The sequence below is a fragment of the Ascidia mentula genome, chromosome 8 (assembly GCF_947561715.1).
Source record: "Ascidia mentula chromosome 8, kaAscMent1.1, whole genome shotgun sequence".
In the NCBI taxonomy this organism is placed as follows: Eukaryota; Metazoa; Chordata; class Ascidiacea; order Phlebobranchia; family Ascidiidae; genus Ascidia; species Ascidia mentula.
The window spans coordinates 16,103,818-16,121,775 of NC_138573.1; the positions used below are offsets into that span (position 1 = coordinate 16,103,818).

General features: G+C 37.7%; 2 protein-coding genes across 4 annotated transcripts; both read left to right on the top strand.

The window, feature by feature from the left end:
* Positions 1 to 2,116: 2,116 nt before the first annotated feature.
* LOC145912651 (mitochondrial glutamate carrier 1-like) lies at positions 2,117 to 12,067 on the top strand. Of its 2 annotated transcripts, none has more exons than XM_083000195.1 (10): positions 2,117 to 2,257; positions 2,898 to 2,961; positions 3,129 to 3,257; positions 4,528 to 4,583; positions 4,946 to 5,091; positions 7,687 to 7,759; positions 8,865 to 8,958; positions 9,652 to 9,806; positions 10,189 to 10,258; positions 10,370 to 12,067. In XM_083000195.1, exons 2-10 carry the CDS (start codon positions 2,930 to 2,932, stop codon positions 10,521 to 10,523), a joined length of 909 nt encoding a protein of 302 aa, XP_082856321.1. In that variant the 5' UTR covers positions 2,117 to 2,257; positions 2,898 to 2,929; the 3' UTR covers positions 10,524 to 12,067. The 2 variants fall into 2 exon arrangements, with proteins under 2 accessions (XP_082856321.1, XP_082856320.1); XM_083000194.1 differs by lacking the exon at positions 2,117 to 2,257 and adding an exon at positions 2,618 to 2,757.
* Positions 12,068 to 12,236: 169 nt separating this feature from the next.
* On the top strand, positions 12,237 to 17,185 carry LOC145910716 (adenylate kinase 2, mitochondrial-like). Of its 2 annotated transcripts, XM_082997913.1 has the most exons (8): positions 12,237 to 12,270; positions 12,622 to 12,741; positions 13,498 to 13,602; positions 13,979 to 14,110; positions 14,504 to 14,598; positions 15,891 to 15,963; positions 16,300 to 16,492; positions 17,034 to 17,185. In XM_082997913.1, the coding sequence occupies exons 2-8, from the start codon at positions 12,652 to 12,654 to the stop codon at positions 17,036 to 17,038; spliced, it is 693 nt and encodes a 230-aa protein (XP_082854039.1). In that variant the 5' UTR covers positions 12,237 to 12,270; positions 12,622 to 12,651; the 3' UTR covers positions 17,039 to 17,185. The 2 variants fall into 2 exon arrangements, with proteins under 2 accessions (XP_082854039.1, XP_082854040.1); XM_082997914.1 differs by lacking the exon at positions 12,237 to 12,270 and having other exon boundaries at positions 12,622 to 12,733.
* Positions 17,186 to 17,958: the final 773 nt, after the last annotated feature.

A 17,958-nucleotide genomic window follows, 5' to 3' on the forward strand; every position in this document is an offset into this window, starting at 1 on the left:
GAACACTCAATTTGGGTGCGAATAGCTGCAAAAAAATTACGTCCAAACATTTCCAATTTTTTGGGACTACTGTTTCTAAAGTCTGCTTGTTAAAAGGATGTATTTTTAAAAAAACGTTGCTCGTAATGTTCGTAGGCAAATACAAAGCGACTTTAATATCAATGATAATTCTTCAGCATGTTAAATGAATTTACAAACAACAAGTTCAAATTAGTCGTTCAAGATTACATGTGCTTAATAGGAAAATTTAAATGCAGATTTAAGGCTGCGAAACGTTGTAAAACATGTAGCATACAACGATCGGCAAAGTAGGTGGCACTTCACTTTCTGCAAAGCTATATTTTGGGTCATATATTCTGATCTTATTCGATTATGAATGATCTCAGTCTTCCAATTAATACTAACAATTTTATTCTTACCAAGTTCCGTTAAACGGGGCACAAGACAGGCACGACAACTTATCTCTTTGTTATATAGCAGTTCACGTGGCAACCATAAAATAGAATACCAGGCACAGAACTTAGAAAAAATATTTGAAAGAAAGAAAGGAAATGACAAAGTTCAGCGGAGAATTTCAACATCATTTGAAGACACTATACACTGTGTTTACGCTCGCGTTGGCACAGTTGTCGCGCCGGTGACGTAACATCATGATCTATTTGGTACAAAATAATTATCAATCCATATAGCATATCCTGGAAGTGAAAAGCATTAATAAGAATTCGTTTGTTTTCCTGCAATATTTAACGATTAATGATCACAAAAAAGAACTATTTGTGTCATCTAAAGAAGTATTTGACATTACCTCTTACGATTTTGCGCTATATACAGCCATCCTGTATTGATTGTTATAACCAGCTCGCAAACTTTATCCTTTTTTGAAACCTAACTTTAATTCCTAAGTCATTTTAGTAGCAAAATGTACTGCCAAGCTTATTCCATGAAAAGCAACAATACTTAAAGTTACGATCAGTGGCGAACTTATAAGCGCCAGATGCTAAAAATCATTAAACCGCATCAACGCATGTGCCAATTATGTGAACAACTGAAGTCTGCCGTCCACAAATTACAAATCGTATTTTAGCTTGATTTAATTTGAACCATCGCATTTTATTTCAAAATTGACTTTAAATTGATTGATATTTGGGTTCTGTTAAATTTATTAATTTCCCCGTCGCCACAAACAAAAATACAAGAAGCAAAAACTATCCTTTTCATCATAAACCTGTTAATTTTGTCAAAAACTTAAGGACTGTAGAGCACCGGATTAATATCGTCGCCATGCTGTTTGTCGCCTTTCTCTTTTGCTCGTTACTTGTTATTTGTTGCGCTTTATTAGTTTCGTGATATTATTTTTACACTTTCGTATTTTCAAGGACAATGTCAGTATATTAACAGGACCTTCACCTTCAAAAATAAGCACAAATCACAGAAATAAACCCGGTATGGCAACACTGGTTATATAACATATGTTTGGAGTTTCGTTTGATGATTATTGCTGGATATCCCGACGTAATTATTCATTCGTGGCAAAAAGCTGTGATAGATATAGTGTCGGATGGTATAATGAAAACATATATTTATCAAAATACCAATAGCCGTCCGACAACATATTTTTATCGCGGCCGAATAAAAAATGTCTGTTTTGGTTTCTGTTTGGGGGTCAAGTAAGTCATCGTTTTTTTGGAAATAACAGGTTTTTATCAAACTGGAACAATAACGGATCTTCCTTTTGTACCCTTAGAACAGGTGACATGTTTATGTTATTAGTACTACGTCCAGAAAACAGTAATTCCGGTCAACTTTTAACTTGAAACTTTTAGCCCGTCATATATATTGTAGTATACTTGGGATACCATGGTTAATAAAGCAAAGAAAAGTAAGCAAAATAATACTGGTTATAACTGCAAAGCTATAATTTTTCGACAAACACACAAACGTTTGGTGGCGCCCGCAAAATTTCGAGAGAATTCGCTCCTTTTTCTCTTTTTCACTTTCTTCGTCATTATTGCGTCACTTAGCGACGCGTGCCAGGCCGGCGATGCGGCCAATTTCAAAGCCGGCTCAGTTCAGTACCGGCGTCAGATGGTTTGTGATTGTGGGTTGTTAAAAAAGGGGGTTTGCGATCCTTTAGGTTGGAATATCTGCGAACTTGTCTAGAACGTATGTTTGTTGATTTTAAGCAGTTTTTTTTATACAACTATGGAATAAAAGTGCACAAGACAAGATTAAGCCAGCGGTTTTACTATAGCATGAGGTACAATGCAATACGTGTAAATTACGTTGGCTAAAGGTGTAGTACATAGATCGAGGTCAATCATCACAATTAATTTAATCTATTAAACAGATGTTTCAATTAATAAAACCCATTAAATAAGTGGAACAGCTGTTTATCTATCGAGACAACACCTCCGTGCACTGCAAGCCGTGTAGGGTCGTCATCATTTGAACGACGTAATAGTCTGTTATGGAACCTAATAAAAATTATTGGATTTAACTTTTTGGATCACTAGCAGACCGTTAAAGTTAAATAGGTTGCCATACTTCTGTAAGGTTCATTTCAAAAAAACATCACATATTATTTGACATCTAATTTATGGCATTGTTTAAAGAAAATATTTCAGAATTAACAAATATTCATAGCTGAAGATTTATCCAGTGTTTTGCAAAAAAAGAACTAAACTAGGAACCTGTTTGTATTGTTATTGTCCTTGTAAAAGCTTTGTCTCAAAATATTTGCTGCAGCTTAGCAACAAGGTAAGACTAGCGTAAAATTGAAATGTTTTTGTTTTTTTTTAATTTGATTTTTGTGATAAAGTAATTAAGGTGTCAGTAATAACCTACAAATGTAATTTTCTTACTGGCAATATCTAATATGTACCTTTCTTTTTGTTTAGAAAGTACATTTTCTTCAACATTTGTGGTTGATATGGAATTAAACTCATCAGAAAACTTATTGAAGTAAGTAGCCAGGTTACTGAGATGTTAATTTTTTCTCCCTTCATGTTGGACTGTCATAATATAGAACCAGAGCTAAATTCCATTTTCAAACTGATTTTTTAACTAGTTTTAGTAACTGCAAAAAATATAGAAAAAAGTGGTATTAATATTGTGCTATTATTTTGTAGGTATGCTGCAGTAGTGAATGGTGGTGTGGCCGGTTTCACAGGTGTTTTAACAACATTCCCCATAGACTTATCTAAGACCCGTTTGCAAAATCAATCAAATGAAAATGGAAAGAAAATGTACCGGGGAATGTAAGTCGTGTTGGCATTTTTTTGTTATGTACCTACTTTGGTTGTATATATAAATCAGGAAGTATACACACATTTTCGGTTGTATTTAATTTGTTCTATTTTGTCCTTTTTCGTATATGTGTTATTTGAAAGTGCCTTTAATCTTGGTGACAACACAGTGGCCAAAACATTTGTAATTGTTTTGAGGTGTTTCACAATTGGCAAAAACTTACACACTCTTATCCAGAGGGTTTAAATTTATCGGTGTCTAGTTTTGTTAAACAAGTATAATTTGTGCTATTGGTTGGGACAGGCAACAAGTTTTTTTCTCTGTTTTACTGGCGGTAGTCCACTACAGGAGTGACTGGCTTGAATTGATATTAACAGGAACTGAGTGCATCCGGTCTATAGTAGTGCCTTCCCACTCATAGCGCTGCATATGCTATAAACCAACCTTTGTATGCGCAATAAGGTTATTCTTCCGCATAGTGTCTAAGACCAAAAGGCAATGTATTAAAATCCCAGTCATACAAATAGGTTAATGTTCATACAAATAGGTTAATGTTTAAAAAACACTTAAAATGCATTGAATTTTATGTTTCCGAAAGTACATGTTAACTTCAAATGTTTTGGCCACTGTTTTGTGCTTAGATTGGTATGCAAATGACACTATCTTCAAAGTCTTGTGCTGTCGACCCTTCTGTGCCAATTGATGGGCAAGAGGTGACATTTTAGGCCTATGCTCTGATTGGTTTACTTTTGCAGACTGTGACCGAAGAATGCCTGGTGAACCCAGTGATGGGGTTCCAGTTGTGGCGGCGACACGGTCATGCAAGGCTTCTCTGTATATTCTTGTTTATTAAGCACAAACGGACACAGCGGCATTGTAATAACTTTGCATTTGTGGTAACTTTGTGTACGGCCCATGTTCTAACATTACAAAAATCAACAGTGACGGTGATAAAATATGACATATTGTGTGTGGCCTTTAATTAAAAGTGATAACCACCTAATTTTTTTCTAATCCCTTTTCCAACACTGAAACCACTGACCACTTTTTAGCATTGTATAATGTCAAATAATAATATAAACCCAAATTTCCTCAACTTTATCGAGCCCTAAATCCTGAACCATTAACTTTTATGTAAACCAATTTACGCATTACTTACATACATGTGCAACAAACAAGTATATCTATTACACAGGAAAAATTGTGCAAACTTTTGGCTTGTCGTGATTGAGGACATTTTTTCTGTTCAGTTGTAATTGAAAGTTTGTTTTGTTTTTGTAGGCTCGACTGCTTGAGGAAAGTCTTCAAAAGTGAGGGATTTTTTGGACTTTACAGAGGTCGGTTTTGTTTACATGCTTATCTACTCATATTTAATCTTTTTGTGTTGTTAAACATTTAAGCAAAAAGGTTCATATCCATAACAGAGGCACAGTCTGCAACATGATTGTCTTGTATACTTAATGTGACACTTCAAGTACAAGAGTGTGTATTGTTGACAAAACACTGTGTATTGTTGCTTTGGGTTAGAATAATTTATATATAATTTTTAACCACCATAAAAAAAAACTGACATTTAAATCCCCTTTATCTCCAGATCCTGGCCCAATTACTGGTGTTTTAAGCAGGAACCCCAGAGTTTCGGTGCAGCAAAGTGGCTTACTTTCTATCAATATTTAATGCTCTTACCTCCCTTTTGCAGGAGCCATTCCTAATCTTGTGCTTATTGTTCCTGAGAAGACAATCAAATTAACAGTTAATGACGTTCTGAGAAGGCACCTAAGCACCAATGGTAGCATCACTCTTGGACAACAACTACTTGCTGCTGCAGGCGCGGGATTGTGCCAGGTTTGACATACATGCTCTCTTTCATTTGTTAACAAGTAAACAATTAATAATACAAAAAAATACCAAATAATGTTACACATTAACCCATTAATTAATGCTATATTTTGAACATATTTTTCCAAAACCAACAGTACGCAAAAGGTGCCCATCACCTTTTGTGTTACACAGTTATGCATTTACATAACTGCCCAAATTTGGTGGCCATTGCTACTGTGGTAAGGGTCCTTTGTGTTGTCGAGTGTCCTTGAGCTTTTTTAGTTTGGATTGGTAATAATATTGGCTTGCCACTGTGAACGTCGTTTTGTTCGCACAGGGTTTTTAATGTGAATATTTCCAACACATCCGACGTATATAAATATGGTTGATGATTTTCCCAGTGTTTCTGTTGTGGTTGCTGGATCCCTGTGAGTAATAAAGGCTTACCTAATCATGTAAAAAATGCATGATTTGAAAAACGTTGTTACCGAACGTTAATCATCCCCTTCGCTATTCGTTTTCTTTGTCATGTACAAGCATAGGCACGTCGTAAAGTCTTACGAAACAAAGCCACTCTTTCACTGCAAAACCCAATGTACGTCGTTCGTATCTTTAGGTTTGTTTAAGACCACGAACCTCGTGCGATATAATCAATAACCTGACGCACATGGTGGGCCGGAAAAACATGTGGAAAAGTACAACGGAAGTAGCGCGTATCGATTTATTGTCGCATATTTGCCTGGTCCCAAGTTCGCGGTCTTATTGATTCGTTAATTACTTTGTAAGTTGTCGTCGACGGGACCTGAATCAATTTTAATCTACATTAAATCTCATTCGGTAGACCGGCGGATCTGCGTGGAATATGATATCACTTTTTATGATGGGTTGATGCAATACACGCCCGGGGAGTCTCCATCTCCCCAACCGCCTGATTGTACTCACGCCCTTCCGTCTTTTTCGTCTTTAGATTTCGCAATAACCAAAAGGGGCGTTATTGTATTCTGTGGGTGTGTCTCAAACGCCGGTTTACCATTTGCCAAAGAGGGAACAACCTGTAGTTGATAAATTGATTTGTCATAGCTACCGACTTCATTTAGCGAAATTAACGATCATTAATGAGCAAGCCAAAACATCTCGCGATTTTGTGTCAGGCCCGTGTGACTTATCTGTAGGCGTGGACGTTTTGTTTACAATTCTCACTTATTTGTACTACAACAGTTTGATGTAGCTTTGGGGAGATTTACCGCACGATATTCACAAAACAGAGGCCTTGGTTTTAAAATGTTAGATTAAATTCAAGAGGGTCGTGGGTCTCTATTTCTACTCGTGTAGTACAATATATCGATCTTATTTCGAATGTTAAATGTTGCAAACGTCTATGTATGACAACGGGAATCACTTTCTCTTTCAAGCGTTGATTGATGCCCTAGGCTTGATGATTGGGCAATTTTGTAAGATTTTCTCCTTGTCAATAAACTGCATTTTCTGCTGATTCACGGTGGCTGCGAGAGAATTTTACGACAACCCGGTAATAAAGTGCCATGTCATTGTACAGAAGAATCCGATTAATAACATCGACGAATTGTCATGTTTTTTATGCGATTAATCGAAATATGTGATCATCCGGTAGGATTATATAAACAGTACCGGTTGTTAACAGAAGTATTAATTTACACTTCCTGGTATTTTCTGGCAAGTTAATTATCAACAAGGTCCATAGTTTCAGTCGCAAAATCAGCTGTGGGAAATATAAACACAAATACTATTATATGTACAAAGTTTCATAAAATATTGTACTAATTCAGTTTGCGTAATTTATTGTATTGAATCGCAACCTACGCTCGCCTTCGCCTCTTGTACTTACGATTAAGCCAACGTTTGTTTCATAACTTGCTGTAATACGACCACCAAAAGGATGTGGCACACTAGAAGCACATCCTGTTCGCTTATCAAGTGGTTTGCATAAATCCACAGTGGTTGTACAATGTACATCAGTACAATTGAGAGGCTCTATACACTAGGTTAAAGTCCTATAGCCGAGTTTGCCACGAATTCAAGTTGCGCACTAAACTCTAGAGATAATAGCATGCTGTCTGCTGTTGAAAACAAACAATAGTATTAACTTATTTACAGGAAAAGTGTATCAGAAATTTGGGTCACCTACAACTAAAATTAAATTTTACTAAAACAAAAATAAAAGGGGCGCAAAGAATGTGGCGCTGCTTAAGGCCATTGGTCTTTAGCGTTTCCATTGCTTATGGGTGCTATATATCGACAGTAAAAGCAAGTAACTTTTCCATGTATACTGAACAACTTTATTTAACACTTAATCGCTCCCTGTGATTTTCAAATAAATCTCTCGCCGAAGTAAATATAATTATCTCAGCATAAAACACAAGTTTGTGAGAACAGAGTGCGGGTTAATATTGCATTTGTACGGCGACGACAACAGATTAATTTAGGGAAATGCTGTAAAAGTGACTGGCGCAATTGTTTTTGACCTTTTTGTGAATAGCTCTGTGACGTGGCCTGGACCCAATATTGCGCGCAATGACGCAAGTCAGACGGCTTATGTATATTTTATGAACGTCGTAAGTTAATTGTTGCGTCACAATGCAGGTGATTGTGACGGCACCGATGGAAATGTTGAAGATTTACGGGCAAGACGCTGGAAGGATCAAGGCAGTGTCGTGTAAGTAATAACTATGAAAACATCTTTTGCCATTTCGAACATCATGAGGTCAATAGCCCAGTCTTACCCTGTTGATCGACCAGTTTTTCAGTTATCGCAGCAAAAAATACTTTCTTCAGGCTGTAAATTGAAAGGGGGGCTATTAGCTTCTTACTGCAACTTTAATTATTCGTTAACACCACTGCAACCATTAATTCAATTGCCAGCACCGACCAACGATCGATTAAACTCTTAACGCAAATTAACCAAAGTATAATCGTGGTAAAAGGCGATTTGTTATTTCACATAATCGATTCGAAAAACTGCATTACGTTTTTCTTAGGTAGTAAACAGGCACACAGCTTTAAAACTTGTATGCTTGCACTCACATTTTATACCAGCAATTTCATCAGCACAATATCGAGGGGTCGGTAGTATTTTCCCTGAGAACAGTGCCTTTAGAGACGAAGTTCATTCTAAACCTCCAATAAAGGGGTCTCCAAATCCATTTAAGGTTTACTATATTGTTACGATGCCTTTGAGAACCTGCAAGCACATCTTGACTCCACCTGTTATTACAACTGGGGTCAAAATTTATGTATTTCTTAGGCAATGAACAGGCACCTATCTGATAACTTTTATACCCACCGGCACTTTTTTAGAAGCACTGCTGTGCTGGACCAAACAACACAACTACCCATATTGTATGATATATTATACTTTATGGGGGTTCCCCACAACATGTTTCCTCACATCGGAGTTTGTAACATTCATGATTTGTTTCAATTCTAATTTCAGTATCTTGAAAATTCCGCAGTTGGTTTTAAAAATTTTACTGACCTGTTACGAAGGCACTTTATATGCGCAATTAAAAATGATTGGACGGTGTTTAAACGTTATAGCTTTCTGGGATATGTATGCCTCCTTAGCTCGTATGTAGTAACTTCAAAACGTGCAATTATAATGTTTTTTTTTCAAAAAATCTAATAAAAGCGACCACAAATGCTTTCGTTTCGGAGTGAGCTGCAGACAGACCCCCCAGCCATGTTTCGACCTATAAAGGTCTTTGATGACTATGTGACGTTGACACTTCTGTTATTCACAAAAACATGTTTGTGTTTTGCAGCAATCGGTGGCGCGCGCAAGAACGCTGTAATGGTCGTGTACGAACGATACGGTCTGGGAGGCTTCTACAAGGGACTCCTTGCAACCCTCTTGCGGTAAATACGTTGACCTTATTCTGGTCCCATAAACTTGTATCTTCTTATTTTGTACAAGTGGCACGCTGTACAGCGAGTGCTTAGCATCCCTTGAACATGTTTTACAAGTTACTTGTTGCCCTATATTTTGTTTATCCGTTGCTGTGTAATGTAACGTTTTATTTTCTCTCGCGCTGTTATGTTTTGCTGACCGTTGCATGTTTTTGCTGCAAAACTCTTGTCTTTGGTGCAGCATAGACTTTATTGCCAAAGTTATTTTACAACAAATCCTAAAAAATTATAATTCATGCAATATTGCCGTATTTGTTTATCATGTGCCCAACGGTTAAAACGCAGGATCATGAGAGTTTAAGTTTATGAATAGTTTTTTCTAAAAGCATGGGCTTAAGGGATTATCAACCTCGTGCTGCATTTTCCATTTAGTCTAATTTGGTGTTTTGATGGTAATGTACTGAAGATAATTCAAGCTTCTGTGTATCGTATACATTCTTTTATAAAGTGCTGTTGTTTGTGTTGGTTTTGTAGGTGAAAATGGCCTTCAAAACAAAATATATTCGAAACCCAATACTCGTATAGTAGTCCTGAAACTTTCCCGCGTGTGCCATTGCTACGCGATGCCGGTAAAAAAATTAAAACGACGCACGGCTTGAAAAGCACTGCCGTGGAAGTGTCATATTCTTTTAATTTCAACAGGGACGTCCCGTTTTCAATGATCTACTTCCCTCTCTTCGCTAAATTCAACAAGTTCGGACTAACTGAAGACTCAACGCGTTCACCTTTCATCGTGTCATTGACTTCTGGTGTCACAGCAGCAGCCATAGCTGCTGTAGCAGTTAATCCAGTTGATGGTAAGTGTCAGAAAAACATCTGTTGCTATACCTTTATTTCGGCCCGGTTTGTATATGTTCTGTATGCCATGACTATTCATTAAATTCGTTCACACTGATGTTTTAAAGGGAAAATCTGTAAGGTGTTTATGTAAATGTCGTTTTGCTATTCAGCACATCGCCGGTAAAAACGGTATGAGTAAGGTTTGCATTCTGTCCTAAACGTACCTGCCATAACTCGGGCTGAAAATATTTCGAGGTTTGTTTTGCAAGAAGCAATGTGTTTACGCCATGAAGCAAGCTTGTTGTTTTCCGACCTTCTTTCACGCGTTGATTCTTTTGAAGCGACCTTGCAATGACCTTTTGCAAGCAACAAAAACTGACCTTGCTTGACCTTTTGCAGTCGTGAAAACGCGTCTCCAGTCAATACATCGCGCGACTGACAACTACAAGGGAATCATCGACTGTTTCAGGTAAAACGACCGCCTTTCAACGTTATCATAATTTTTTTTTTAAATTCATTTTATCATAGCAACAATTCAAGCTCGTGTCGCACCTAACAACCCCCCTTCTCGTTTCCTCAGGCGCATTTACAGGGAGGAGGGATTCCGATCATTCTATCGTGGAATCGGGCCCCGCGTCGTCGCTATCGCCCCCCTCTTCGGCATCGCCCAATCCGTTTACTTCTTGGGAATCGGGGAAAGCATCATGGGTATTCCCCAGCTGCGACCCGTTTGACGACGTCACCGCCTTGCCCCCGACGCTTCTTTTCATTTCTTGTTACTTAGTTAGTCTTTCGTTTGTTTAGTTTACTGATAGCAGCTCAGATCGTGCGGCGTGAGCCCTTGGGATTGCGGAAACACGCAGAATGTTCTTTCATGCTTATCTGGCATTGTGCTTGGCGCATCAACCTGAGAACTTAATAATATGATTATTTAAGGCATGCTTATATTTATTTGTCCGCCAACACTGTACGATTTCCACCTTCTCTTGGGCCTTCACGTTTTCGCACGCCTTCCCATTCTTCTTTCATATTTTCGTTCCCTTCGTTGTCGATAGTCTTGCTCCGTGGCGCCACCACGCAGACTACACTTCCTTTCCGCGTGAAAATCTTCATTAAACCCTCATACATAAAGTTCCGAATCTGTAAAAAGCCACAATTAAAGATATTTGGTACTAACTGCATTTATGTTGTACATAGAATTTGAGACATCTACCTGTTGTCTATAATAGTAAAATGATAAAACCCTTTACATGTCGATACTTGTGTTAAATACGTAAGATGGTTCACAACGTATACTTGTAATATACTTTATAAAAAGTCGTAATACCTGTATATTTTTTGAGAAACGTTACCATTACATGTTTTCGGCCCTCGCAAAATAAAAATTGTTTATTTTTTTTATTTATTTATCGCATGTACAATGAAAAATTCATAATTTCGGCTGCAACGAACAGAAATTTTACCTTTAATTTCACGTCCATTGGAGGTGCTTGTAAACGTGCAATTCACTAAATCTTTGGCTAAAACACCCTTGCTTTCTTTGTACGTGTTTCACATGTGTTACTTCCTTACATTATGCTGCATCTGTCCAATAGATTGTCGCTTTCAAAACAAAATATTTAGTTTCTTTCCATCCATCGGTGCCAGTGCGTTCGCTTCTCGCCGACCAGTTTCAAAAAGCTTTTCCCGCCGCTTTGCTATCGCCACCCTTGGTCTGTATCTCGCTGGTGACTTCCGATTTCAAGCGAAAGCTTGCAAACTGTGCTTCAAAACTATTTATATTTTGTATGCCATGATAAGTTTTATTGTCCGAGCGAAGTTTTTTTTGCCCGACAGGTTACGAAGACTTTCATGACACAAAGCAAAACTAAACTGTTTTTGTCTCTCTTGCAAGCTGCGCTTCGATATTTGGGGTCAAACTGTACCAACTACAATTCGTTGCTTTGAAACTGTGACAACTTCTGTGTCGGTGTGCTTCGTGTATTCTACTTAACCCGCCATTCTTCAAAAGTTTTCATGTTCTTTTCCAAATTGACGTACTGATTCCTTCAAATTATCTTGCAAATTTTCCGGCGAACCACTCTTTAATTACGTTTTGGTGAATTTCGTCTTCGACTTTAAGGGTGGGATGCGTTTTGAGTTCGTTGTGCAACAATCTGTATTTGGTCGTGTATTTATTTGGTTGCCTTTCGGTCGGTGCAAAGTGGTCACCGTGGATATTTTTCCTGTGTGCGTTTCTTTTCGTTTATGTCGTACATTCGTTCAATGGAGACTGCAAATACACAAAATATCCTTTCGTCGTTTAAATTTTGTTTTTTTAAAGTGGGCAAAAAAACTTTAACCGAAAAAACCGTTTAAAGAAAATCCGCGATCGAGCTAGTTTTAAATGAAAATATTTGAAACGTTGTGAATAAATCTTCGCTTGAGTGAACACGGTCTTGCCACGTGCAAAAGGAGGGAATATGGAAGAAGCTGAAAGCGGTTCGTTTTTTTTACCATCGGTTTTACTTGTTAGTTTGTTGTTAATGATGTAGAGTAGTTGTTTTAAATGCTTTTCTTTATGTTAAGTAAACTTGTGTTTGTAAAATGGGCATAAATAAGTACAATCAAAAACTTTATGTTGATACAATATAACTATGCACCTTTGATAATGTTTAAAATTAAAAATCTGTCGATTGGACATAGTAATGCAGGAAATGCAAGGGTTTTTATCAACCGGAAAATTGCCTGTTAGTTGGTAATTCAACATTACTGCATGATGAACGTTATTTTGGCTAACACAGGTGTATAAGTGTAGATATCTGCATGTAAATACTAGTTTTTTAATTAAAGTTTACCTGTTAACCCCACTAATTCATCATCATGGCACCTCGGTCAGCTCCTTCACAACAAGAAAGTCGAGGAATCCGAGCCATTCTTCTTGGGCCACCGGGAGCTGGAAAAGGTACACAGGTATAAATACTTAACAAACTTCAAAAATTCTTGTATGTTTAAAAACACCACAAACAACATTGAGAATTATGCATTCAGTTTTTTCTTCAGAGTAAATGTCAAATTGCTTTCAGTGCGCTTCTGATCTGACTATATATAGATAATTTCTTATCTATTCCTGTGGTTTGAGGGTTAATTTATCAATAGATTATCAGCACCAGTTTGCTTTATACTGACCAAGTACAATGATATCTTTTATTCACTGACGTATATCCAAAGTTACTAAAAACCTAAAACGTTTTGGGTAATTCACTGAATATTTAAAAATTAAATGAGATATATTCTGCCAATAACTTGGCAAGTACTTTATTTTAAATGTTTTATGGCTTCTGATTGACTTTGTTGAGGTCTGCCATTGTAAGATCTAAAGTTTCATAACACTGCAATCACTTAACAAAACATGTTTGGTGCAACTAGTTCTATTAAACTGATACATCACACAACTTGTGGTAAAATTATCACAATTCACATAAAAAAGTTGCCCTTTTTGTATAAAGTAGTATTTAGTATTAACATTATATATATATATGTATATTTTCAAGGCAATGTATGCAAGTGTGCCAATAAGTTTCATCAAATTACAGGGGGCAGCAGCAATGAGTAACTTGCAATGGTGTTAACCAAGCTTTTCTTGTAGATGTAAATGTATTTTTGTCAGATTAAATAGGTCTCATTAGTTGGAAAACTTGTTAATACATTAACTTGGCATTTCTTCAGGCTCCTAAACTGGCGGAAAGGTTTTGTGCTTGCCACCTTGCTACAGGTGATATGCTTCGCGCATTAATAGGCAGTGGTTCACCTCTTGGAAAGAAAGTTAAATCTGTAAGTGTGTTTCATTCATTTTGTGAAGTACCTGTTGGAAGTTATACAAGTTTGTGTCTTAGTTTCTGGACATACATATACATATTTGTGCATAAAGAGCCATAATGTATAGTCTTGTCAGGTCGAAACATTGTGTAAACCCTGTCTGCAGCTCTCAATGCATATATATACATATCATATTTATGAACAAAAACTTGTATATAGTTAAAATTACCAAAGATTTGCATGGAATTGGGCGATTTTAAACTGTAAATCATAAATAAAAAAAAATGTTATTTAGCGAAGCAAAATGTAAAGCATCTTTCATCATGACACTACGCAAAACTAGAGATGTAAAACAACAATGCTATTTAGCTGAATAATTTTCTTGTCTAAGGTGATGGATGAAGGCAAGCTTGTGAGTGATGAACTTGTCGTAGAAATGATTGATCAAAATTTGGACAAGCCCGAGTGCAGTAAAGGGTTTTTGCTCGATGGTTTCCCAAGGACTACAGTCCAAGCTGAAAAGGTAAAGCTTGTAGTAGGATATGTTACCATGTTAATGTCGGCCACTTTGACATTAAGTACCAATATCTGTCCTTGTCACACTAATACATGTTCATTGAGTCAAACAGATGTTTCCAAGCAACTGCTGATGTTTAGGGAGCTATGATTTAATGTGTGCTGCTACTTGCAAATATTGGTACATTTTTGCAATGAAATATTTTTCAGTCTTTAAAACAAACACGGCTCTTTGCATGTAATGATATGTGCAAGTAAATGAAGAAACAATGAGTAACAAAGAACCTTTGTACAATTTGTTCTGATATAATAGACACCTATATATACAATCAAATAAGATTAATCATGATTACATGTCGATCTGGATATGGTTTTTATGAAGATTTTTTTTTGTGATCAGCTTGATGAACTTCTTGAAAAAAAGAACAGGGCACTGGATTCAGTTGTTGAATTTAATATTGATGATTCTCTTCTTGTTCGCAGAATTTGTGGAAGGTTTGTTTCGGATTTATAACTCTAATATATTTTATTCCAAACTGCAATTGCAGAACTTCCAATTAGACAATCCAGTTTTTGTTAAAAAAAAAATATGTTGCAAAAGATCAAATATTATCCTTAGTTGGACAATAATAATGCTCTCTTTAGGGTAGTTTTTTGGGCGCCTATTGTGGTTGACACATTAATAAAGCCTTTTCCAGGTGACCTGAATTTAAGTTAACTTTGGAAGGCTTCACAATCATTATATACATACAAACATTCCAAATGTCACAAAAACGCTACAAGCCTAGAGGCCATTGTGTTAAATTTGGCAGCTAGATTTTGGGGCGGTTTTTGCAATCTCATGCCCATCGGTGTAATGACCCTAAATAGCGCTTTAAAATAGGTGGCGCTGGCATACCACAGCTTCGCCCAGTTGCAGCGCATTTTCGACTTAAACCGCGGAGGCGACTGAAAAAATGTCGGAATCCAGCAGAGCCAGGCCTGAGGGCAGGGCCGCTGAGTACTAACAACAAGCAAAGAACCGCTTCTTAACATTCCAGTGCATATCGCGCCGTGACGAACTGTGGGCGCGTTTCGTTCCGTCCCAGTTGTCCGCCCGCTGCAGGGAACTGCGACACAGTGCTATAGGAAAGTAACCGCGAAACTCCGTGTCCTACTTTCCTACTGCATTGCGACGTGCTTCCTCTGCCCCGTCGCCGACCCGCACGTTTTAGAAGGCGTTCGCCCGCAAAACCGTGTTGTAAAACGTTTTTTGGAAGAGTTGTGTTGTCAGTTTAGAACATTCCACGAATCTTGAGAAAGAGACAAGTTAGTCAAGTCGCCATTTTGCCCTGTTTGTATTTCAACTCGAGCAAGTAGCAAAGGGGTCAGATTCCGTACTCTGGCATTGTGACATCACAGTGGTTGTATACTGCCTGTCTTGAAGTAACAGACAGTATGGCCAAAGTGATATCACGTGGCTGGCGCGCAACGCGATGCAGAACTAGAGAATGAAAGACTAATTGTTTGTGCAACGCTGCCTGTCTGCATAGCTGGTTCGGCCTGTTGGTAAAGACAAAACACAGACCCCCAATGGCTGCGCGGCGATTGGACATAGGTGAAACTTGGCATGCCTCAACGAGATTTTGTTTTTGTTGTGGAACACAAGGAATTGAAAACAATTAACACAAATTGCGCAATTAACTTGATTCATTGTTGATTTTACATTTCTTGATACAAGTTAACCACAGGACAATCGCCATCACGATCAAAACGATTGCCTGAAACTTCGTGCTGTGCTTTTTCAGATTAATACACAAGCCAAGCGGAAGAAGTTACCACACCGAATTCAATCCCCCCAAGAAAGCAATGACTGATGACGTAAGCAAAGTGTTCGTTTTCTTGTTGCGAACAAACAGTTGTCTGTAAATTTTCCGTCAGCGATTCGATGCACTGTAACCAATAACGCACAAGTACAGCGTATATATGGTTTTTAGCAATAAAGCAGTAATTATAAAAGCCAAGTGATCGTAGGCGGTAATTATCCTTCATTCTACAACTGTACGGTTTGTGTAAAACACTTGGTATTTCCGCATTACACTTAGCAATGTCAGTCCGACAAAATTGTTTATTGACATGTTTTGTGCTCTTTTCACCTGCAGCGTTTATTTTGCAACACAACAACCTTTTCATGGCAATTCCTCGTTTAAAATGTAGGTCACTGGGGAACCTTTAATCCGGCGCGGCGACGACAACGAAACCGCCCTCAAGACGCGTTTAGAAGCCTACCACAAGATGACTGCGCCCCTAGTGGATTACTACAGTAGAAAAGGACTGCACACGAAGATAAGCGCCGCCCAGTCACCTGACATTGTGTACAAGAGCATATGCGACGTCTTCATGAAGTGCCGTAAGTGATTTTGGTGGCTAAAAAACGTTGATGACGCCTGTAGTCAGCGATTTGGACACCCTGCGTCTACCAAGTCTCTTAAAAAAACCTTATTAAGTTTCAAGTGTTAAATTTTGGAGAAATTCAATTGGCAGTAGGGAAACTTTCCATCTAGCACTGTAACACAAAGAATGTGTTGGTTCTGTGATAGTATGTGATGGACAAAACGGTTTGTCGGCCAAAAAAAATAAAAAATGAAATTATAGAGATAGGAATGATTATTGTCCCTTTTTCCCAGTAAAAAATGTCTTTGTTGAACAACAATAAGAATGTTTTTGAAAAAAACTTCTTCCTACAGTGGTTACCAAATCCTTTTTTCTGGTATTTCTCCCAATAGAGCATCAAAAAGATATAAAAAATAAATGAATTGTGGATAGGCTGTATCCAAAGTTCATGTAATAAATGTACGAAAGTGGTGCTACTTAAAGATAGGACACTCAACAGCAAACATAGAAATTTTGCCGCCTGAAGCACTTGACTAAAATATGTGTTTTTCTTTCAGTATGATTTTTATGTCTGCCATCCATACATTCCTACGATGCGGTGATATCACTTGCGGCAACTCGGCTAATCAGCAAAATATGTGTGTTTGATTGTTGTGTGTCTTACTCCCTACTTATACGGCGTAATTGCAATAAAGTTTATTTCCATTGACGTCTGTATGGTAATAACTTCAATCGGAGAATTTTAGAAAACTTTGAATAAAGCTCGAATTATATGGCGACGTAGAACTCAAGAACTTCGAAGTTGACTTGTCCTAATTTTAAATTTGCGAGCATCGAAGAACATTTCCCCAACCAGAGTTACTTGCAAATAAGCATAGTAATTGGCTCGACATTCAACAACGTTTTGCCATGAACTCCACTGCAAGTTCAACAGGATGCTTGTGCCTTGACTTGGTTTTGATTCAGGTTGGTTTCGACCAGCACATGTAGCAATTAGTGACCTAGATCGCCAGTTCAAAATGCGGTGACTGTTGTGCATGCAGCGCGCTGCACTAAACCGGTTCTTGGCAACAATTTGAGGCCACAAGCAGTACAGCGCTAAAGGCTAATTACTGGCTTTGTGGCTACAAACATAGCTTGTGCACCGGAACTTTACACTTTGGCTTGGGTTTGAGCCTTGCCTTGACACAACCGCAAAATAATTTAACAAAAACATTTTCTGTTCTTTATTGTATATCGTGTACTATTTTTTGCAAGTATTTATCCCATCCTATCTTCCTAGTCGTGACATAAGCGTATTTTGCAAGTGCAGTGTTCCATATGTTGCCCGTGTGATGTTTAGTGCACCGGAACCGAACCAACCAAAACAGTAAAAAAATTAGAAAACCCTTTTGACTTGTTTTGTAAAAGCGCTTGCAACATCATGTCATTTAAACCAGTGCTTCCCAACCTTTTTCAGTTCGCGACCCACTTTTAATGCAA

Excerpts from the sequence above, each read along its gene's own strand:
- LOC145912651 (XM_083000195.1), top strand. The coding sequence starts at position 2,930 with ATGGAATTAAACTCATCAGAAAACTTATTGAA. Across the intron at positions 8,959-9,651 it reads CTCCTTGCAACCCTCTTGCG|GGACGTCCCGTTTTCAATGA; the intron begins GTAAATACGTTG and ends TAATTTCAACAG. Across the intron at positions 9,807-10,188 it reads AGCAGTTAATCCAGTTGATG|TCGTGAAAACGCGTCTCCAG; the intron begins GTAAGTGTCAGA and ends GACCTTTTGCAG.
- LOC145910716 (XM_082997913.1), top strand. The coding sequence starts at position 12,652 with ATGGCACCTCGGTCAGCTCCTTCACAACAAGAAAGTCGAGGAATCCGA. Across the intron at positions 12,742-13,497 it reads GAGCTGGAAAAGGTACACAG|GCTCCTAAACTGGCGGAAAG; the intron begins GTATAAATACTT and ends GCATTTCTTCAG. Across the intron at positions 14,599-15,890 it reads GTTCGCAGAATTTGTGGAAG|ATTAATACACAAGCCAAGCG; the intron begins GTTTGTTTCGGA and ends GTGCTTTTTCAG.